Source organism: Carassius carassius, chromosome 25 (assembly GCF_963082965.1).
Source record: "Carassius carassius chromosome 25, fCarCar2.1, whole genome shotgun sequence".
NCBI classification, from domain to species: Eukaryota; Metazoa; Chordata; class Actinopteri; order Cypriniformes; family Cyprinidae; genus Carassius; species Carassius carassius.
Window position 1 is genome coordinate 28,936,465 of NC_081779.1, and position 24,225 is coordinate 28,960,689.

General features: G+C 38.9%; 1 protein-coding gene across 5 annotated transcripts in view; it reads right to left on the reverse strand.

Moving 5' to 3' along the window:
• Nucleotides 1-383: 383 nt before the first annotated feature.
• LOC132104543 (thyroid hormone receptor beta-like) overlaps nt 384-24,225 on the reverse strand; it is an 84,398-nt gene continuing 60,556 nt past the window's right edge. Inside the window, exons 1-8 of one of the 5 annotated variants that reach the window (XM_059510101.1) lie at nt 17,446-18,241; nt 16,131-16,231; nt 15,686-15,833; nt 15,363-15,568; nt 13,748-13,834; nt 12,890-13,036; nt 6,497-6,755; nt 384-858 (exon numbers count right to left, since the gene is read on the reverse strand). In XM_059510101.1, the coding sequence (XP_059366084.1) occupies nt 617-858; nt 6,497-6,755; nt 12,890-13,036; nt 13,748-13,834; nt 15,363-15,568; nt 15,686-15,833; nt 16,131-16,231; nt 17,446-17,782 (1,527 nt within the window). In that variant the 5' untranslated portion in view covers nt 17,783-18,241 and the 3' untranslated portion in view covers nt 384-616. Of the gene's footprint in view, nt 859-6,496; nt 6,756-12,889; nt 13,037-13,747; nt 13,835-15,362; nt 15,569-15,685; nt 15,834-16,130; nt 16,232-17,445; nt 18,242-24,225 lie in introns of those variants that run through there. The other 4 variants (XM_059510102.1, XM_059510104.1, XM_059510105.1 and 1 more) reach the window with 4 other exon arrangements.

Consider the following 24,225-nt stretch of genomic DNA (forward strand, 5'->3'; position numbering starts at 1 on the left):
GTATTTTTGGCTATTGCTACAAATATACAGTACCCCAGGGAATTAAGACTGGTTTTGTGGTCCAAGGTCACATATAAGGATGCATCTATGATGTCTTGAAATGTTGTCTAGGTAGTCAGCTCAGTGGCGTTTGGAACAGAACTATAAACAATCTATGGCTTGTAAGCATAAAATACCATTAGACTAACGGATAAGAGATGTGAAAGGAAACCAAATATTGCTATCTTTCTTTGCAGTGTGGTCTCTTTTCTGAGGCCTGACATTTGACATGAAACCCGAATGCATAGTTCATACTGTACATCTCTGTTAAGCGGCATCAAAGACTATGATCAGAAATAAAACAATTTAACGTTGGACGAAAAAAAAAAAATGCTAACAGAAAGGTGATTTTTCTTTTTACAAAAAGTGAAAGAAAACATTTGTTACGCTATTCATGTACATGTACCCGCTTTATAAAAGGAATGGTTCCATTCAAAATAGGCCAGAGAGCTACTCCTAGAACTATGGAATGAAAGATGCTCAGTAGTGCTAGAACAGAGTCATGTGACCGGGAACTGGGAGACAGAGTCTGATTTGTGGAGGTTGGTGGGAGCAGCTTGGCCTGATCGGTTTGCTGTCAGTCTTCGAACACTTCCAGGAAGAGGGGCGGAAAGAGCTCCGTGGGACACTCCACCTTCATGTGCAGGAAGCGGCTGGCATGGCAGGCACCGATCATGCGCAGATCTGTCACCTTCATCAGCAGCTTAGGCCAGAAGTGAGCCACCTTGTGCTTGCGGTAGTTGATATAATGTTCGAAGGCCAAAAGGAACTCCTCCTGACAGCGCTCTATCCGTTCAACGCTCGTTAAACCTGGACGATCTGTCGGTGAAATAAAAGGTCAAAGGTTTTTTTTGGGGCGAGTTTGATTTCGAAATACATTAAAACAGTCTAAATAAAAAAGCAGGGCTTGAAGATGATGCCATGTGATTTTATAATTCTTTATTCTATTCTGAGTCATTCAACTTCCAGAAGAAAAATAAGTGTGAACACAAGCCTATTGATAGTGTTTCAAAGGCATTTCTCAATCATTTCAATCATTTTCCATAGGGCGAATGGTTTTTCTATTGTACAAACTGTATTTTCTATCGCCTTACCCCAAACCTACCCCTCACACAAAACTACAGGCATTTTTAGATTTTCCAAACACTTCACTTTGTGTGATTTATAAGTTTGTTTCCTCACAGGGACCTAAAAAGTGTCCACACAAGGTCAATATTTACTGGCATTAATATCCTTATGGAGAAATTGTAGTCCACCGAAACAGTCGAGCAACAGAAAAGGACAGCAGTTTGTAAGTGTTTTAGCGTTTTTAGGAAACTTTGTTTCAAATATGTGCTAACGTTTGCCTATCGCAGGACTCTCCAGTTTCAGTTTGCTAAATAGTAAGGCATGGCCAGCTGACTTCAATCACAAGTACTCAGGCAAATATAAAAGTGGTTAGTTTCACAGCGGCAGAGGTCACTGCAGCCCTTGTGTGAAGCCTACTCGTGTAAAGACCATCGACTCTACCTGCGCGACTCCAATGAGCAAAGACACCGACAAGGCACTTGAGCATTGCCTTTCTCTCATTTCTTTACTTTTTGTATAGCTTGTTCTCAAATACTTATTTAGGGCAATTGTCCTTACTATGTGCTTTCAAATCTCTACTATTATTACGAACACTCGGAGAGCCCGCACTGTATGTTGGAGACAGGCCCATCCCAATCATCTACGGCCTGTCCCTCTGACTTCTACAACTTCATTCTCTATTCCAGTCGGTCTCTGTTAACAAAGCAGATTTTATTTTTCTATTACTACTCATTCCGGTTTCAACCTCATGGCCCTAACTGAGACTTGGATCAAACCTGAAGACACTGCCACTCCCGCAGCCCTCTCCACTAATTTCACTTGTTCCCACACCCCTCACACGACTGGGAGGGTACTGATCTCCTTATCTCAAATGAATGTAAATTTTATCGTCAACCATCTTTTACAGGCAACAGTTCATTTGAAATACATGCAATTACTATAACGCACCCTGTTAAAATCCACTTTGCAGTTGTTTATCATCCCCCAGGTGAACTGGTAAACTTCTTGGAGGAGTTGGATGTGTTACTATCAAACTTTCCTGAGGATGGTACTCCTCTGGAACTGCTCATCATCTACATCCACCTAGATAAATCCCATGCTGCTGACTTCAAAACTCTGCTCACCTCATTTGATCTCAAGCGAGTGTCTACTACAGCGACTCACAGATCAGGCAACCAACTGGACCTCATCTTCTTACGCTGTTGCTCCATGGACAACCGTTGCTCCATTTATTTGCTCCACTGCACACATTAGACCACTTCCTCATGACTTCTAACCTCACACTTACTCCTGAAATGGCATACACTCTACCGCAAGTCACCTTTCAAAGCAACCTATGCTCACACTCTCCCTCTCGTCTATCTTCTATGGTTTCATCCTCTCTTCCTTCAGGATCTCAGTTTTTCTGTACTGTACATGAACAGTGCTACTGATACTCTTTGCTCCACTCTAACCCCTTGCTTGGACAACTTTTGCCCACTGTTATCCAGACCAGCACGCACCACCCTATCTGCCCCCTGGTTTTCAGATGTTCTCTGTGAACATCGCTCTAAACTCAGGGCTGCAGAGAGGAAATGGCATAAATCAGGGAACTCTACTGACCTCAGTGTGTATCAGTCACTCCTCTCTTCCTTCTCTGCAAATATCTTCACTGCTAGAACATCATCCTAGCACAACAAAATAAACAACTGTTCTGACTCTTGTACACTTTTCAAATCTTTCTCTTCTCTTCTTTGTCCTCCACCACCTCCTCCTTCATAGACTAACTGAGACTTGTCATGGCACTTGTATACTGTTGTTGTTCTCTCATTGGTCTGATTGCTTCTATTTTTAGCATTTCTATTTTTTATTTGGATAAAAGCGGCTGCTAAATGATTAAATGTTAAATGCTGGACATTGTAGTTGGGGGAGCAGCGGCGCTCTTCAGATGCTTCAGGACACACAGACAGTGGAAGAGATCCATGAAGCTCAGGCAGCGTGGATTACGAACGCCATTACCTAGCATCCATCTGGCGAACCTCAGCTTTCTACCCAACATAAACGGACAAACTCCTTCTGCTCTCCCAGACAAATAAGCATTTTTCAAACGCTGCTACTCTGTGTTTCATGGAAACCTGGCTGAACGATTCTATTCCAGACAGTGTGCTCCATCTTCCCGGCTTTCCACTGTTAAGAGCAGATCCCAACACAGAATCAAGGGGGTGGGACATGCTTCTACATCATTGAGAGGTGGTGTACCGATGTAACAGTGTTAAAGCAGATGTGCTGTTCACATCTAAAAGTGATTTTCATTAACTGTAAGCATTTCTAATCGCCACAGGAGTTTAATTCACTCCAGTTAGTGTTTACATTCTTCCGCAAGCAAACGTGAGTTCAGCTTCACAGAAACTTGCTGATCAGATCACAGACACAGAACAACAACACCTGGACTCTGTTTTAATCGTTCTTGGGGACATTAATAAAGCAAATCTCTCTTGTGAACTGCCAAAATACAGACATCATGTTACACCAGAGACAGTAATAAACTGGATCACTGTTACACCACAATAAATGATGCATATCACCCTGTTCCATGGGGCAGCTTTCGGGCACTCTGATCACTGTTTGGTTTATCTTATACCGACCTGCAGAAAGTGAAATCAGCTAAACCTGTATTAAGGACTGTAAAAAGATGGACTAATGTAGCAGAGCAGGATTTAAAAGCTTGTTTTGTCTTCACTGATTAAAATGTTTTTGAAGCTGCTTACACCAATCTGGACTAGCTCACAGAGACTGTAACATCTTATATAAATTTCAGAGAAGATATGTGCATTCCTACCAGGACTCATTTAACATACAACAATAACAAACCAGGTCTTCCAGAAGCAGAAAAGGAAAAAAAGCACAGGCCCAGAGGGTGTTGCACCAGCCTTTCTGAAATCCTGTGCTGACAAGCTGGCCCCCATCTTCACACAGATCTTCAACAGATCACTGGAGCTGTGCGAAGTCCACTCATGCTTCAAATGCTCCAACATCATCCCCATCCCAAAGAAATCAAAAATTACACTTTCTTTGAACAGTTGCTATCTGGTCGACACTACAGAGCTCTGAGCACCAGAACGGCCAGACACAGGAACAGCTTCTTCCCCCAGGCAATCCATCTAATGAACACATTAAATTTGGAACACACTATTTATACACTTATTTATCTAACACACATACTTAGCCTACATTTAAATTTTCACATAATATACCTGTACATACAACTGTTCATTGTTCTTTTGCCTATTCTATTCTTTTCTATTCTATCCTATTCTATTTTACACACACACACACACACACACACACACACACACACACACACACCGTTTCAGGAGCTTAGGACACAGAATAGGACAATAACTCTTATTTCCTATTCAAGTTTATGTATATATTAAGTAACTGAAATAGTTACACTATTTCTTACATAGGGTAACTTGTAATCTGTAACGTATTACATTTCTAAAGTATTAACATTACTCAACAACACAAGTCCAACATTACACAACTCAAGGTTTTGTACATTAATTTTAAAAAGCCAGTCTAAAGTTACTGCTCACATGATGACGATACTGCCCCCCCCCTAAAACCCCGTTGACTTGTGGCTTTCAGTGGCACTGAAATGAATGAATCCAGCACATTTTATAAAGAGCCTCATGGGCATAGAAAGGAGGCATGTTTACCCAGTGAACAATGGCATTTTAAATACTAAACACTATAGTGGCACAACTTTTTACTTTGCCTGACTGGTCCTACCAGTGTGCTAGAAATTCAACACTTTAAAAAGTTTTCTACAAGACAAACAACAGCTGATTTGTTACAGTACTTAAAAGATTGTATGTGTTAATGCATAAAAAGAAAACCACCTCCTTCATTCTCTCTTGAAAACTAAATCAGAAAGACATTTAGGACACTAGTTAATTACCTAAACATGACATTATAGTCATTGATCAGGTCCGCTCTGCTGGAACAGTGTACAATCTGATTAAATGGGCAGGAATCAATATCAAATCTGTAGAAGAGTTCACGTGGACTGAAGTCTTTATCTATTGATTAAGACATTCTCAGTTGAAGTGTAATCCTGTTTTTACAGCGTTATTAAGTGGGTTTCCCTCAGTGGCCTGTGTAATCCTGTGTAATCAGTCAGTGCAGCTGGCCTAATAGCTTTTAAACAGACTCCTGGTGGAAGTCACGGCTAGTTTTGACAACCGGCATTAATAGGATTTTTTTCACTGTGCAAATTGATCGTTTTAGTCATAGTGCATCCTTCCTTAAGACATTTATGCCTCTCTTTGACTGCATTTGCATGCACAAGGATATTCTCATATTAACTGGAATTTGCTCATGTTTTGATTATGAAGGTACAGAGACAAATTGCTGCCACACATATTTTTTTCCACTCAAATATCTCGTAATAACGATATGTCATGGCATAATCATCTCAATAAAACAACATCTTTTCTTGCAAAATTCTGAGACCAGGTTTGATCGGATCATCTTAAATGAGTCATATCCTCTGAGTGATTTCTGGATAGCAATATATTGTCAACAGATCGAAGATTAATCCTAAAAATGCCACTTAAATAAAAAGAATAACATTAAAATACATTTAAAACTTCAGCAGTAACTTCAGGAGTGTGCAGATCTTTGTTTATCTCAGGACTGTGGCGACAGCAAAACTCAAAACATTTTTGTGAAAATGTCGTTATTATGAGGAAAAACTTTGTAGTTTTAACACGAAAAATATATTGTTTTAACACCATACCTCGTTATTACAAGAAAAGTGGAAATCGAGTGAAAAAAATTCTGTGTGACAGAAATGCATCACTGTAGGTGCCATGTAAACATGTTTTAACCCAATTTACCACTAGCCAATATTTTCTACTAGAAATCCAAAGACAACTTTAAAGTAATTGTGACTCTTTTTAAAATATTTTTCTTCAAATTGCCTGAAATAAACCTGCTATTCTGACCCTTTTCTCAGAATTGCAACATATAAGCTCATTATTGCAAATTATAAACACAGAAATGAGTGATATAAAGTCAGAATTGCATGTTATAAAGTCAGACTTTATAATTCAAAATTTTGAGTTTATATCTTGCAATTCTGAGAAAAAAAAGAGATAAAAAGTCAGCGGTGGAAACAGGCAATTGACAAATGCCTGCATCACAATTCTGGACCATGTAACATTCTTAGGATCTTTCACTGTGACAAGAAACTCTTATCTGTAAAGAAGGTTTGTGAGAAGAGAGATGGAGATCATTGCAATTATATTTAAAATGCCTGATTTTTGTGTGAACACATTTTACCATAATGTGATGGACAAGAAAAATAATAAATAATATGATTAAAACTGAGAATAGTACTGACCCGAGGAAAGCAAAATCACGGCTTGTAGCAATGCCACCTCCGAATCATCCAAGTTGAAGGATGACAGCGAGACGCCCAGATCAAAGATGGCATCGGAGACCACGCCCAGACCCCCGTTCTTGAGCTGGCCCCGTGTGACTGCCATCTCCCCATTCAGTGTCAGAGTCTCACTCTCTGGATCGTAACGCACCGCCGCTCGCAGAGACATGATCTCCATACAGCAGCCCTTCAGCAAAATGATCTGGTCCTCACAAGGCAGCTGAACAATGACACAAATTACACATTTATCACAGTTATAATATGTAGAATTGTGTATCCAAAGATGGGCAACTGCTAAAATGTGTTTCATTTAATGTTGCAGAAAGCGATTTCTGGAAAACGCTGTTGATATTTGAAATCGCCAAAAAAACACACTCCTGACCAAAAGGATGTCTCCGCCCCCACATTCATATACATATATTATAGCCTAAATATGATGATATCTAATCGATTACATTCAATGAAATAAATAAATAATCACCATTAATAAAACACCTGATGCTGTTGGGAGCTAACCAATTTTGTGAAATTTGGCTCGAAAGGAGTAACAGCACAATGAAGCGTGACTTGACGCGTGACATTGCAGAAAATGTGAGTTCACACTGTAGCCTATGTTGATCCAAATTAATATTAAATATTGATATGTCGTCACCGCAGCTGTACAGTTCCAAGTTCAAATACACACAATAGGCTAAAGCTTACTGCAAGGCACCAGCAAAGTAATTACCATGAATGTGTGAGGTGGAAATTATAAGTAATTTTAATAATATAATTTAAATTTTTTATTATTTACTAATAAATAGTGTTTTTTGAGTCGGTGTCGCAAGGATGAAGCTGCCGATCCTGACTCCATCTCCTTAGACTCACCTTTAGAGAGGAGTGCACCTGTTCAAGAGGAGACGGCAGAAAGCGCATCATGTTTGTTTTCTTTATTTAATAAAAGCACAATGTTTTGTTGCTATTGTGAGTGCACATATAAAGGTAGACCCTTTACAGTTACGAATGATGTATTACTCTTACTTTTATGAGAAATAATGACGGCAAATCCACTGAAACAAATGCAAGTGATCACGCTGGCACATCTATGACCCGCAAAGCGAGCTTTAGCGAACTGTCTGCACAAAATATGGAATATAGCGCTAAATATAGGCTAAACATCTTCAAGTGAATGGAGGGCAAACTGAAAGTTGATGCTGAAAGTCCAGCACTCTCCTTCTTTCACTGCTGCGATAACTCTTGTTTGTATGTCTTCATTCGCTGGCATTTTCCACATTTCGTTTTTTTCCCCTTAATAGCAAATGTGTAAATTCTGACGCTCAATTTTACCGAACTAATGGCTGCTGTTTACAATTTAAACAGAATTCTGCCAAAGTGCATGCGTGTAACTTTAACGTTGTGAGCACAGGTCTGCTTGTGTCTGAAAATAATATAATAAAAACAAAATTATTTTACATAAAACATTATAGCTTATATTTTTTTAGTATATTTTTAAATTAATGTAAAAACTAAAATGAACTGTAAAACTAAGTTATTTTTAAAAATTGTGTTCAGCAAGTTGGGCCGCATTTAAATTTGTGACGGGCCGCATGCAGCCCGTGGGTTGAGAACCACTGTACTAATGTACAAAGGCACTGGTAGATGTAACGTGTTACAATGGTAAACACTGTAAACAGGCTGCGTGGTCACAATTATGAAAATGGGACTGGTGATAAAATTAATCTGTTTTAGATGTAAAATAAGTTGAATCATTGCAACATAAAGAGAAAAAGTGGAGATATGGTTATAAAGCATGAAGCTCGCGACAAGACTGAAGACTCAACCCATAGCAACGCATTATGACAGCTATGTCTCATATAGTCTGAAGGTAGATACAACCCGAATTCCGGAAAAGTTGGGACGTTTTTTAAATTTTAATAAAATGAAAACTAAAGGAATTTCAAATCACATGAGCCAATATTTTATTCACAATAGAACATAGATAACGTAGCAAATGTTTAAACTGAGAAATTTTACACTTTTATCCATTTAATTAGCTCATTTAAAATTTAATGCCTGCTACAGGTCTCAAAAAAGTTGGCACGGGGGCAACAAATGGCTAAAAAAGCAAGCAGTTTTGAAAAGATTCAGCTGGGAGAACATCTAGTGATTAATTAAGTTAATTGATATCAGGTCTGTAAGATGATTAGCTATAAAAGCTTTGTCTTAGAGAAGCAGAGTCTCTCAGAAGTAAAGATGGGCAGAGGCTCTCCAATCTGTGAAAGACTGCGTAAAAAAATTGTGGAAAACTTTAAAAACAATGTTCCTCAACGTCAAATTGCAAAGGCTTTGCAAATCTCATCATCTACAGTGCATAACAGCATCAAAAGATTCAGAGAAACTGGAGAAATCTCTGTGCGTAAGGGACGAGGCCGGAGACCTTTATTGGATGCCCGTGGTCTTCGGGCTCTCAGACGACACTGCATCACTCATCGGCATGATTGTGTCAATGACATTACTAAATGGGCCCAGGAATACTTTCAGAAACCACTGTCGGTAAACACAATCCGCCGTGCCATCAGCAGATGCCAACTAAAGCTCTATCATGCAAAAAGGAAGCCATATGTGAACATGGTCCAGAAGCGCCGTCGTGTCCTGTGGGCCAAGGCTCATTTAAAATGGACTATTTCAAAGTGGAATAGTGTTTTATGGTCAGACGAGTCCAAATTTGACATTCTTGTTGGAAATCACGGACGCCGTGTCCTCCGGGCTAAAGAGGAGGGAGACCTTCCAGCATGTTATCAGCGTTCAGTTCAAAAGCCAGCATCTCTGATGGTATGGGGGTGCATAAGTGCATACGGTATGGGTAGCTTGCATGTTTTGGAAGGCTCTGTGAATGCTGAAAGGTATATAAAGGTTTTAGAGCAACATATGCTTCCCTCCAAACAACGTCTATTTCAGGGAAGGCCTTGTTTATTTCAGCAGGACAATGCAAAACCACATACTGCAGCTATAACAACAGCATGGCTTCGTCGTAGAAGAGTCCGGGTGCTAACCTGGCCTGCCTGCAGTCCAGATCTTTCACCTATAGAGAACATTTGGCGCATCATTAAACGAAAAATACGTCAAAGACGACCACGAACTCTTCAGCAGCTGGAAATCTATATAAGGCAAGAATGGGACCAAATTCCAGCAGCAAAACTCCAGCAACTCATAGCCTCAATGCCCAGACGTCTTCAAACTGTTTTGAAAAGAAAAGGAGATGCTACACCATGGTAAACATGCCCCGTCCCAACTATTTTGAGACCTGTAGCAGAAATCAAAATTGAAATGAGCTCATTTTGTGCATAAAATTGTAAACTTTCTCAGTTTAAACATTTGCTATGTTATCTATGTTCTATTGTGAATAAAATATTGGCTCATGTGATTTGAAAGTCTTTTAGTTTTCATTTTATTAAAATTTAAAAAACGTCCCAACTTTTCCGGAATTCGGGTTGTAAATGACTTGAGTGATTCATTACTAAAGTGTGCATCAAATACATTAAACGCAGAAGGTCAAATGTAAGTGAGACATGCTTGAACAGACCTCATTGGTTCTCGCATATCACATAAGCACATTTGAGCTTCTTCTTTTTCTTTTAATGCCGGTTGGCAAACATGCTCAAAGGCACATACTGCCACCTACTGAGAGAGAGACTCTTTGTTCTTGTCACAGCATAACTATTTGGTGTTTTAAACTGCGCATGTGTTTGCAAGAGAGAGCCTATGGAATCACCAATAATCAAAAAAATATACTTTCAAACATACTGATAAACTAACGTTAAATATAAAAATACTATTGTGACGAGTGGGGCGGGGCCGAGGGACATGGGAGCGAGGCCGGGGGAGTGATTGGAGATGAACTACACCTGTTCGTCCCACCGGTCTCTCGTCCTTCACTGTCGTCGCTCCAGTTTTATATCCTTCCATCTCCTCCATGGGCCTCGAGACCGGTGGGACGAACAGGTGTAGTTCATCTCCAATCACTCCCCCGGCCTCGCTCCCATGTCCCTCGGCCCCGCCCCACTCGTCACAACTATATTTAAAACAGCTAGTTCATATGAAGTCAGATGCAACCGTCATATCGTGCGTCCTGTGACAAATTTGTCTGATAGTAGATTTCATTAAAAGTCCAACATTTTAACACTAATATTGGACATGAATGAACACGTTAAATATAAAGTATTCAAAACAGGTAAGTTTATGTATTTGGAGTAAAATTTAATTGAACTGCTGCATCAGTCCTACAGCGCTCCGGATCGCGCGCCTATTGTCGATACACAATACTCTTGACTATCGGCACAACCCGGAAGCAATGGACAAATTATTTCAAACCTGAAAGACTGGGCGTGTAATGTTTGACATTAAACATTTACTTAAAAATATCTCTGAAGAAGTTAATATTTCAAATAATTTAACGACACATTTGCATGTTTACAATTTGATGTCGCTTAATGGTCAAACTGACATGCAGGCAAACAAATTAAATATTTAAATTTTAAGCATTCAAGTGTTTAATTTACATTTTATAATTTGATATAGTATTAGCTTTTTATCAGGTCACAAACCCACTGCAGTTTTTACATTAAAAGGTTGGTTCACTATTTTTTTTTTCTAGGCTTGATTGTGTTTATGGCGCGCAGTCTAACACGTGCTAATGTTCTGTTTAAAAAAAAATATATAAATATATATATCACACAATTGACCTTTATTCCACACTGCTCCGTCCCTTCTCTGAGAAATTCATTGATCATTTCCTGCTTTTATGAAGCCCCTCCCTCAGAAATAGGCAATGGGCTCTGATTTGGCTAGCCCAGTTTGTTATGATTGGATAAACCGCCTCTAATGCGCGTCTAAACGTCCCACCCCTTACTTCAGCGGCATGTGCTCAGGTTGTATTGTAAACAATATTGTTGTTAATATCGCTTATTAGTTTGAGCCTGATTGAGACCAAGTGTGCCGCACTAATCCTCAAAAGTGAAGCCATCGCGTTTGGCTGGTCCCAGTATTGGTCATAAACCCCACCCACTCCATGTAATTTAATGGGACGTGAGACAACTAAATGATTAAATTTCACTTTAAATATTTTGTTTTCAAACATGGTTTATGTAATTTGATGTAGATTTTATCATGCTGATGTAAGTTAGGGTGTTTGTTTTTAAAATAAGTTTGATTTTAGTTAGTTATGTGATGCTATAAAAACGGGAGTGTGACGTTATGATTGACAGCTGAGGCTGACAGCTTCTCTGAGCGAACTGAGGTGCCAACTGATTTTTTCAGGAACTTCAAGAAGAGATTAAAATTGTATTTACCTCATTTTAACACAAGCCTCTTATACGAAAAATCAGCGAAGTCAGGCGAATTAAAATAAGGGTCAGGTGCGTGTGTTTGCGATTGACTCTGTGGGATTGTGGGTGGAACATGGTTCCACTTCACTCTCTGCTGCGCAGTCTCTGGTCCCAAATCAGCGCAATATGGCCACGCCCTATTAGGATAATGGCAACTTCACTTTTGTTCAATGGAAGAGAATGTGTCTCATCCATCTTTTTTTACAGTCTATGATTGAGGATATTATTGAAGAAGATCGTGCAGAACCTGTGCAAACACGGCTTATAATGGTAGGCCAATGTTTTTTGTTTGTTGTTGTATCATATTTTTAGAAATGCTGTTATTTGTTAAAGCTACTGCTTATGTTAGCTTTTAATACATGTTTTTATCCTGATTAAAGCTTTAATATTATACAATACGGCAACTGCACGCGCGTCCATGTTTAATGCTTCTCATAGCTATGTGAAAATAAGTGTATAATTGGAACAGTTCATTGTTGGAGCTGAGCTGAATGAGAGAGAGAGAGAGAGAGAGAGAGAGAGATGCAGAGCGTGTGCAAAGCAGGGGGATGTGAGGAACAGTATTAAGAACTGCTGCTTTAGAACGATGATTCTGAAACTTGTGAATCTATTAGAATCGTTAGAAGACATAATCGCCATTCATATATAAATAAATTTTTACGTGCACCTCTAGTTTTCTAGGTTTATCTGGGTTTGTGATGTCACGGACCTTGGAAAATAACTCATTGTAGTCCCTTGCCAGCCGTTTTTGTAGGCATTAAATTGCCAGAATTTTAAAAGACGATATCTCCGTTTACACTGAACTTTCAGCTTCGTAACTTTGCAGATACTGTTATATAGATATGTTCAAACACCAACATTACACACTAACTAACGTGAAAAAAGTGAAATCGGAATCAACCACCCCTTTAAGCACAATTTGGGAAACCCTCTTCAAAAATTCTCTTTGCTTATTCATATCAATCTCTGCATCCGCTCTTAATGTTCTTACCTCACAGAACATGGGCAGCTTTTTGGCAAAATCCACAACACGAGTGATGGCGGGGGTGATAATTTTTGTAAACTGACTGAAGGCTTCGATGTCCACTTTGCTCCCCTCTGGTGCGTTGATGATGGGTGCAGAACCGATGTCCTCGGGCTGCAATGACAGGAAGAGGAGGGGCAGTGTGCTCAGTAACACAAGCACTTACAGGAAGTGGACAATCACAGAGACGAAGGTGTGACACAGCAAATCCTCATTCCCCTCTAAAGCACGAAGAAGGCCAGAGTTACAGCAAGACACATCATCGAAACGATTGGAGCCCAGTTATTAAGAGGGAAAAGAGGAAAGATGAGAAACTTAAACTAGAGGAAGATCAGAGCAGAGAAGCGTCTTTGATATCTCCTTCTGTGGGGAGTGTATTGACTAGGGTTATCCACTGATATTTGGATGTTATTTATTTATTTTATTTTATTTTTCTTCTTAAGATTTGTGCCCTTCTGACCAGAAAAAATGTGATGTGAAAGACATAGCAAAAAAAATAAAAAATAAAAATAAAACAGAAAGCCAGACTGAGGGTCAAAAGAAGACTGGGAGCTGAGTACAGCACAAATCCAGCCCAACATTCCCTTTTGACATTAGTCAATTATTCAGCTTTCCTCTTCTGTGTACACCTTCATTCTGACACAGCGAGCAGAGAGCTACACAAAAACGCCAAACAAATGCCTTAAGCATTCAGCACCTTGATTTATTTAAGAAATAAATAAAAACTAAAAAAATCGTGACAGAAATGGAAGCAGCTGAGAATTTGAGAGAGCGTTTCTTTTGGATAAAAACATAAATAAATGTGTTTGCTCTGCTGGTTCTTACCTTGGCTTCCTTCACCCCCACTGCACTCTGGTCAGAAGTACAGAATAAATTACATGTTATTTCATTAAGTAGCATTGCTTCCTCGACCTGTTGGGCAATCAACAGGGATCGTGAAGTTTCAATGAAGAACCCGAGTCAAGTCAACTAAAAAGAACAAGTTTAAACTGGAAAGGTGAAAATGCAGACAGAAAGTGACAGTGATTTATTAAGTTTGCGTGGAGTTTCCATGGATTTCGAGGCTTTAAAATCATCTTGTTTAATATTACGTTCAGAATAACTGCACATTATCACGGTGAAATTGCCTAGTGAATTGTATTAATGTTTTAGAAACATTTTAATTTTATGTTCTACTATGTAATGTATGAAAATTTGCACTGGGTGATTTTGGCTTAAATTTTTTCAGGCCTTTGACAAACATTTCATGATCTTAGCATGTTCACACAGACACTAGGCTTTATTCATGATCCCAAGCCATAAGCTTTGTTAAAAGCATTCAATTCAGTACAAAATCTTGAGTAAGAACATTTTATGCACAATTCACACAAGTTAATTTTGCTTGTGTTTCATGAATGAGGTTCACATTTGCTATTTATTTAAAATGTTATTCAAATAATTAAAATCAAATTAGGAGATATGGAACAATATATTATAAAGTAAAAAGATAAAATTTTGTCTTACAATAAAAAGACTTCTGAGATCTGAGAACATTTTTTGAGAAATTTGAACAAATCAATGAATCAGTTTTAGAATGGACAGAAATTAACTGAATTTATCAACTGTAATGCATTTTTCCTACTGAAGATTAAGTGAAGCTTAGAATTTCTGCACTTCAAGTGTCACTAAATTAAAAAAAATAATAAGTTATGTTGTTTTGTCTGGCCAATCAAACAGACAGACTGCAATTCCATTTGGTTTCACTAGTGGCAAAGAAAATACACACTTCATCGTTAAATCAGAAATGCTATTAAAACATCTTTATCTTAATATTGTAACTTGCAGAACTGCTAAATTAGTAGAATAACACTGAAGCAATCATAATGGCCAAAAAAACACAAAACTAAAAAATTAAGAAAAACATTTGACTGTGATGAAACATAACTGCAAACATTTTAAGAAGGCAACCAATCGTCTCATGGAAACCCACAGCAGTGTTAAAAGAGAACAGAACGTCAATCTGTAGAGGAGAGTTAGATTCAAGAGAACAGAAGAATTTTGAAACGATTAGAAACATGGTTAGAGAAAGACAGAGAGAAGAAGATCAGAGAAGAAACAAACATGAGTAAACAGTTGGGTTAAGGAAACAGAGATTGAGAATAGAAGGACAAAGGAGTTCCATTAAAGTTAGTGCTGCTGCCTTTGTGGAAGAGTCTCCAGCGTCCATCTAACACTCCCCACTCTACAAGGAGATACAAAAACATGGACATATTAACATTGGGAATAGCGGTGAAGAAGGGCTTGGGAACTGTGCAGGAAGGGTTGGGGAAGGGAAATCTAGGGTCTTGGTAGGGTAAACGAAGACCCATAAACAAACAGAATCCTATCCAAAATGAAATAAAAAATCCTAAAACAAAAGAAACATCGCTGCAATGCACTGGTCAGGGAAGAGACCTCTCACCAGGAACTTGCGCTTCTGTTTCCAGTGGTTGCCTTGGGCATTTGTGGCCATATGGGCCTCGGTGACGCCCCGAATGAGCTCCCACTCCTCCTGCGTGGGCTCGGGTCGCTCCCAAACCGTCTTCTGCTGCTCCTCGCGCCGCCGCCGCTCGCGGTTCTCCTCGATCAGCTTCCGCTTGGCCAGACGCTTACTGTCATCCAACACCACTGGAGGAGGAACAACAACATGTTTGCAACAACTTCTTGCCACTGGGATGGTGAAGTGCATGTACTTGCAGAATCATCCACTAACAGGGGCTCAAGCCATTGAAGTGTGTTACTCACAGTCTGTTGCCATGCCAACAGCGATGCATTTCTTGAAGCGACATTCTTGGCACTGGTTGCGGGTGACTTTGTCAATGACGCACTTGCCCTCGTACTTGCACGCATATGTCGGGCTCAAGTTCTTCTGAATTGTGCGGCGAAAAAAACCCTTGAAAACAAAATTGTATTTGTTATTACATGAACCTACCTAGAAATAAAGTTGTTTAAACAGAGTGTGATATATGTGGTACATGCTATTAATGTAATAAATTAATAGTGTAATTAATGCACTTAAAAAAAAAGTATGTAAAAACTGGGTCAAATGCACGGTTTTGATATGAAGGAACCTTCCATATTGATTTTGCACAGGGGTTTTTTTTATTACGCATGGTATTGTGTTGTGGTATTTTTTTTTCTTACAGTGTGCTTTTATAAGAGAACAGAAAAGCTAAACTCAAACACTCACTTTGCAGCCCTCACAGGTAATGCAGCGGTAATGATATCCAGTCGCTTTGTCCCCACACACAACACACAGCTCATCCTTGTCCAGATAACTTGGTATGTACCCTATAAGAAGTTATAGTTAAAGTCATAACACATTATATTAAAATAAGCACATTTAACTTCGAAGAAAATATAGACATAAAATAGATAAAATTGCACTTTGTGCAAACAAAATAAAGCAATGTGACAGATGAGAAGTAAAAGTTACTAGAGGAAAAAAGGTAATTTGATCAGAATGCTTTAATATTGAGAAACACAAGGAAATACAAGTTTTAAGGCACACGTAAGTTTAGGCAGTAGCTCAGGAATCAATATGATTAATGAGTGTTTCGTGGAGGTCAGAGGGAGGACATGATCTAAAACCGCCTGTTCCTCTGTCTGTGTCCTTACAAATCTGTACAACATACAATACCCCAAACCTCCATCCTACACTGAAGACCAATACATTACACAGTGTAGCTCTATGAATATCTGTTAAATTATCTCTATTCAGTCCAGAAGCCTAATTCAGCAGCTTTAATGTAACAAGTAACACAATCCGTTTACTATTTTCATGTAACTAGTAAAGTATCGCAAGAAAATATCTGTGTTACTTTATCAAATATGTAGTGCCGCTTTTTCATTTTATTAACCAGTGCTGTCTACTGACCTTTAATGATCCAATTCAAACATGCTAATAAGCAAAAATGAGCATAACTTCTTTATGGAGTAACGCAATATTGAAATAATTAAATAAAATTACTGCATGCTAGCTTGCCAACATTGATTAACATTTATGAGTGGTACAAATGAAGGATAGAACAGAGAACATGTATATAAAATGGCTATTCAGACTCTTAAGTCACACTTAAAAATTGCTGAATTTAACTGTATTAAAATGAAGTTATCAGGGCAAGTGTCAAACCAAGCTGTTCTGTTTCAAATAAAATTATAGTGTGTTCAACAACTTTACTGGAACATGTGGCAACTAGAACATCTGCCTTGAGGAAAACTGACTTCATATACTCACTACAAACACAAATGACTAGAACACCAGCTGATTACAAGTCTTCAGACAAATGCAGTTGAGCTGGGAAAAGCTCCTACAGCTTCCTATCGACTGCAGTGGACACATCTGCGAAAGATCCAAATGCTGTACATCTCATCAATCCTCAAACATCAGACAATAAAACACCGCATTTATAGTTACAAATCGAAATATTACTCTAAACTGAACACATCTGAATTTAAACACAGAACTTGCCGACCGTAATTGCTTCTTCTAGAGCTTGCGATACCTTTGTGGTGTGGCCCTTGCATCCACTGCATCTGAGAGAAGTCCGGCCTGCCGTCGCAGTAGTAGTCTGGTTGGTGGTAGTGACTGAGAGGCACGTCCATGGAGCACAACTCGCTCTTGAACACAGGGCTGCCCCCAGCAAACAGGCACCCATAGGGCTGGCTGGGTGACCAGGCCTGCTCCATGCTGGGAGGATGGTGGTGTAACGGCTGCGGCTCACAGCGAGTGAAACCGTGCCCTTCACCACCGTACATGCAGTACTCGCCTTCGGGAGGCACCGCATATCCCCCGCACACACCTTGGCCTATGTCATACATGTCTGACATGCAGTAATTCATTACGAAAAAGGCACACACACACACACAAAAATCTCAAGTTAATTCAACAAAAATTCCTGAGCTGAATGAACCGAATACGTTTGGCGGTCGCATTGACGTGCAAGCTGACAAAGTCATGAAGCAAAATGAGTGAAAATTGTCCGGAGGACACCAGCTTTTATATACGGAGAATCCACCCGCCCCACTCACCCCTCGCCCCGTCAAATTGAGTGGAAGATTTCTGAGCACGCTCTCTTAATCTGACACCGGACAAATCCAAGCCGGAGCGACACATCCTCGGACAGAAGGCCATCATACATGTGTGTGACTCACCTTCAAACAAATCAGATCATGCTAATATCAACATCAGACCAAGCCTAGCTAAAATGGCAAGATTATAATCACAATCCCAAAAGCCAAAGTTTATTGATTTCAAATATGAGACGCTTCAAGCGCTGATCTTAAGCTAATGACACATGTGAGGGCTTCAGCCATGGACGTGACCATGTAATGAATAAAATGTGGACCTCTCCTGCCATCAGTACACATACTGTCCTATAGAAAAAAAACACTTTAATACATGCACACTCGGATGCCACTTTGAAAACAGAATTGACTAATCAGTTCAGGAAACATTACATCAGATGAAATAACGTCTTTTCAAACATGAAGTACAATTTTTAGTTCACATTTTTATCCAAAAGAAGATCATATTTTATTCATAAATTGTAAGAATAACATTAATCATAAATGTAACCTTTCAAGTTAAAATATATAGACTTGTGTGGCTTGTTGTTGATTAATACAGAACATAGAAGATTGTTTCTTTTTTCGTTTTTGTTCATAAAAACAAACTGATTTTATTGACAGTTTTACACTTACAATGGAAATATCCTAGATGAAAATTCAACATTCTGTTGTACTCTTACCTGTAATACCGTTGTAACTTGTAACTGTATATGTTCAAATAAATACAGGTTACATTGAAATATTAAATTATTAATAATTATTTTATCCAGTCTACAATAAAATTCATTTTTCTCACTTTCCCCTGCTTCAATCAACATCTAGATACTGTAGTATGAGTACGATTGCTGAAGTCACTAAAAACTTCAGGAACATGCAATAAAACAGTGCCCGAGATCAAACAAACCCGGAGGTGGAAATTGGGTTATGACCCTGAGAGTTAAAACAGCCAAAGCAGCAGGTAACAGCTGTTTTTAGCAAGGGCTGCTGAGGCAAAGCCCCTCCACAACACAGCCTGATACCAGTTTAACTTTTTGATGAGGTGACCGTCTCACATAAGCCTAATCTTCACAGGGATTTCATAAAGACTTTAACCACCAAAAACAACATTCAGACATATTAGCACACATCTGAACAATCTGTCTCTGCTCAACAAAACACAACCTCCAAATATTAAGAAGATATATTTTCAGTATATGCAATTTATACTACTGCGAATAATACATCAAAATTCACCACAAAACTCATATAAAAATACTTATTAGGTTAGGAATCGTGAAATTCTTCAAATGCTTTATTGATTTTCTTAATCAATTTTTTTTTTTAATAAACTGACCAGGTTTAAATGGTTAAAGTGCTCTAGATCATGATAGTAAACTGCATTAAACATCTAGCGCTCCGGATTAGAGCCTGTGCCCTTTGACAGCTCTTCGCCACGGCATTTCCACCTAATTGCATACGATCATTATCCAATTTCCGAGTAATTAAAAATATCCATGACTTTTGATGTTCTTGACACTGCAGATGTTACCCCTCAACATCCAAACCCAGTACACCAGAACAGGTTTAAAACAAACACATACAGTTACTTTGGACTGCGGTTGCAGGTTATAATAATGTTAAACAGCAAACTCATACTGAAGAAGTTCAGTGACAAGAAAAATTATGAACTTACCAAAAATAACACTCCTAGATTCAAGGGAGAAATATCCACTCACAGTCTCAACCGTAGCCTCCTTAAAGCCTCAAATACCGCAAAGGAAACTGATCCATCACAGACCACTGGAGATCCTAAATCAAGAACTAGACACCGATATGTTTTTAGATACACATCCAGAACCCTACCACACACTCTCTGCATCTCAACACATAAGTCGCTGGTTTATGTAGGAACTGTGTGTTCAGTTTGGCAGGTCTGTGTGATTATGCACCTTCTAGCTTGGTTTCCACCAATTTATTCCCTCCAGGATCGATCACTTGAGGTCCCGGGTTCAAGGCTGGTCATGTTCAATTTTCGGTTGGTGACCCTCACAGCACTGGGGATAGGGCCTGGGTTGACATGGCTTCCTGAGCCAGATGTCCCCAGCCTTACCTGAGCAGACAGCTTCACTAAGGCCACCTTAAACACACAGCCAGGGTGACCTGAGGGAAAGACCAAAACAAAACACTCTCATCCCTACAAAACTCCCCAGCCTCACCGATGACTCTCAACAACCCAAAGACAAAAGACCCACAGCAAGAGACTCATAATGACTCCATGTGATTTACACGAGAATCAAATCCTGTCTGAACTACAAGCTGTCATGGCAAGAGGCCTTGATCAATACTATTCATGATCTAGACATAACTGATCAATACGGTTACTTGATCTAGACATAATTCAGCCAGTGTTTACAGCAAATCAAGGGCAGCGACCAATTAACTAATCATCTTAATTTCATAATCTGTGGCAAATGAAGACCAGTGTCAGTTTAGGACTGCTGGCAGAATATCTTCTTTCAGCATACTGGTAAAATTCTCTAGATTTATGAAAATATCCTCTCTAATGAGCTCCATGAAGACAACCAAATCTTCAAATCTATTCTTTTCTTGATCCACAAACAGTGCAATTCAGTCAGTTTCAACCATGCAGAGCTGATCAAGTTGGATCACACTGCAAAAAGCCCACAAAACCTACAGGACCAGTTGCATGAAAACCAGAACTTGCCTTTCCAAAGAGACCGGAAACAATACTTTGTCACTGAGGCGATGACACTTGCAAGTAGGGGTTTAGGGAAAAAAAATCAAAAAGGGTTGCCACTTCTGCTTAACTCCTAACCCTAAAGACAAACAGGGTTGTGAACAGGGCAGGACGGAGGAATAGGAGGTTAATTAGAGGGTCAGAAGTAATCTCTATCTCACAGGATCCATAGAATGGTAACCAGATGCAGATATGTGGACAAGGTCCTGACCAAACTGGATTGGTTCAAGACAACAGGTCCGAGATAACCCTTTTGGCATGAAGTGTCATTTTACATTTTTCTCCTAAAGTCCTACTTGCAAGTGTCATTGCCTCAATTACAAAGTATTGTTTCCTGAGGAAACTTGACGATGTGTGATACATGGCTATAGTTGTATATGGTATATCTCTTTGGAAAGACAAGTTCTGTTTTTCATGTAACTGGGTCCTGCAGGTTTGTGGGTTTTTTGCAATGTGATCCAACTTGATCAACTCTACATTTGAAACTCATCTGGGATCTGCCATCTAGCAATATAAGTCAAAATGGGGTTTTAAGTCTTTTTCCGAGTCAAGTCACGTTTATTTATTTAGCATTTTATATAATACAGATCATTTTAAAGGGGTCATATGATGTTGTTAAAAAGAACATAATCTTTGTGTATTTGATGTAACGAAATGTGTTCATGCAGTTTAAGGTTCCTAAAAACACATTATTTTTTAATTAACATTATTTCAGGGGAAGTCGTGGCCTAATGGTTAGAGAGTCGGACTCCCAATCGAAAGGTTGTGAGTTCGAGTCCCGGGCCGGCAGGAATTGTGGGTGGGGGGAGTGCATGTACAGTTCTCTCTCCACCTTCAATACCACGACTTAGGTGCCCTTGAGCAAGGCATCGAACCCCCAACTGCTCCCCGGGCGCCGCAGCATAAATGGCTGCCCACTGCTCCGGGTGTGTGCTCACAGTGTGTGTGTGTGTGTGTTCACTGCTCTGTGTGTGTGCATTTCGGATGGGTTAAGTGCAGAGCACAAATTCTGAGTATGGGTCACCATATGAATGTCACTTCACTTCACATTATTTTCCACATACTGCACATTATTGTTTCTCCTCTAAGTCCCGCCTTTCTGAAACGTGTAAATCATTACAAAAATAAAAAGTGAGGTGTGCGCTGATTTGGCCAGCTATCTACTGCATTGTAATTGGCTGAATACCTCAAGCGTGTGACGGAAATGTTACGCCCCTCACCATTCTGTGATGCCATCTCCTGGCACAATGAGACAAAATCGATAAAACCCATTACATACTAAATTTAATTAAATACAATTTATGCATTTAGCAGACGCTTTTATCCAAAGCGACTTACAGTGCATTCAGGCTATCAATTTTTACGTATCATGTTAATAACAAGGCATTTGTTATATCCAGTGGGGATATAATTACAGGTTATAAAGACTTATACAGTTTTTTTTGCACATTGCATATTGCACCGCGTAAACAAAAAAACATGTCTGCATTTGTGATTTGAGAAATGACAAACTACAAGTCCTACTCTACACCGCTCAAAACTCACATTTGAATCATCAGTGACACATTTTTTTAATATAAAAAAACGTACTTACAGTCTGTGAGTCAGAACAGCCAGCAGATCAGGAAACAGTCCTCCATTAAATGTGCTGAACACATCTGAATATTTGGGTTGAACTGTTCTGGAACAGTGTTGTAAATACAACTTAACCACTAATTTCTAGTCGTGTTTTGGAAGGCCAGACAAAATAGTTTAATAGTCAACATTCAGCTCAATTCAGTTCAATAACAATGTCAATGTTGCAAAATTCGTGTTATCATCCAGCTCAGTTCATATTTTGTTTTTATCTGAGAAGTTAAACTGATATTACTACTGAATATTAATTGTATTTAAACCCCATTTCTACTGAAAAAAGCAACAATTCTAAGAAAATTTAGATTGTAGAGAAAAAACACTTTTGCACCAAGGTCACCGTAGCCACAAGAAGCAGTCTGTATCCAGGTCTGATGGTCACTGCAGGCATACGGATCCAGTGATTGCACGGATACTGTTTAAACTGAACTGAGCTGGATGATGACATCACTGAATTCAATGATGAACTGCCTTTAACTGAAAGTTGAGTGTTTACTATTGTCATTTTGCATTATCAACACATTATTCTCCTATTTAATACAGTTAAGTGCTTTGACACAATATGTATTGTTAAAAGCACTATATAAATAAAGGTGACTTGACCAGAATTAGAAAACACAGCCAGATGCCCTGTTAAGTCTTTTTAGAAGGGCCTGCCAAAAACATCAGGATTAAAATCTATTGGGAGGAAAGTCTATCTTTTGATGCAAAGGTGCTTTCTGTCTACAAATGAATCTACTACAAAATTTTAGTGCAGGCAATATTTCTAAAATTAATCTACTGTGTATGATATTCAAATAAATTAAATCTCATCTATCAACATTTGCTGCTAAAAGTCCCAAAATGAAGATCCTTTAAAGACATTACTGTACCAGACAAAAGCACTTGGACAAAATGGACAGAGCGTGGCTTTTAAAGTCAATATAAAGTTTTATTTCATTTCATTCAGCCAACAGTCTATGTAAAACAATAAATTTTACTGGTTTATTAGGCAGTCTAAAGCAGACTCCTGGAACCATTTGCTTATATCAGGCAACTATGTTCAGACTATTTTGATCAATTAGAAGTCAGCCAAGGGGTGAAGAGTCTTGCTTTTCAGAATACACATTAAGCTATTCTGCATTTTTATGTAGTTGACTTGTAGTGATTATTTTTTGCTGGTCTTTGTAAACATGCAGACTGACAAGAAAGACACTTGAGTTTTCAGGGAAAAGAGATTTCAACAAATCTCTTTTGATTCATCAAGTCTTGTTATTGTTAAAAGGTACCTCTTTAGTAATGAATTAAATGATTAAACACACAAAAACCTTGTTAAGGACATCAGTTTCAATAAACACGCAAATACAAATGTGACATTGTCAGCAGAAGCCAAAACAAGTGAGCAGAAGGCTGGGCAGAAGCGTTTCAGACTGATGTGTCAGAGCTAAAGCAGGATCAGCACCACATGGCCTGAGTTACACGTCTGATGCAATGAAAGTTTAGAAAAGATGCACAAAACAGATGGCCTTGTTTTTCAAAATGATGCTGCATCTGAACACAGAGACAAAAATTTACTAAATAGCACTGTATTGCAATATATAAACCTTCATCATATCCACTACCATCCCACAACCTGATTTGAACAGGCAACATCATTAATGTTTTAGCTTTATACAAAAAGTTATTGTCCTCCTGGTTCAAGTCTTTAACCCTCACTGAATGCAACAGTAATAGAGATGTAAACTCCAGTAATCTGAAGACATGTGCTGGTTTATTTCTTTCCATTGACAGGATAAAGTACATAGCACTCACTTACACATGTTGACCCTAACTTGGTCTGACACTCTTCACAATAATGTCACAGAAA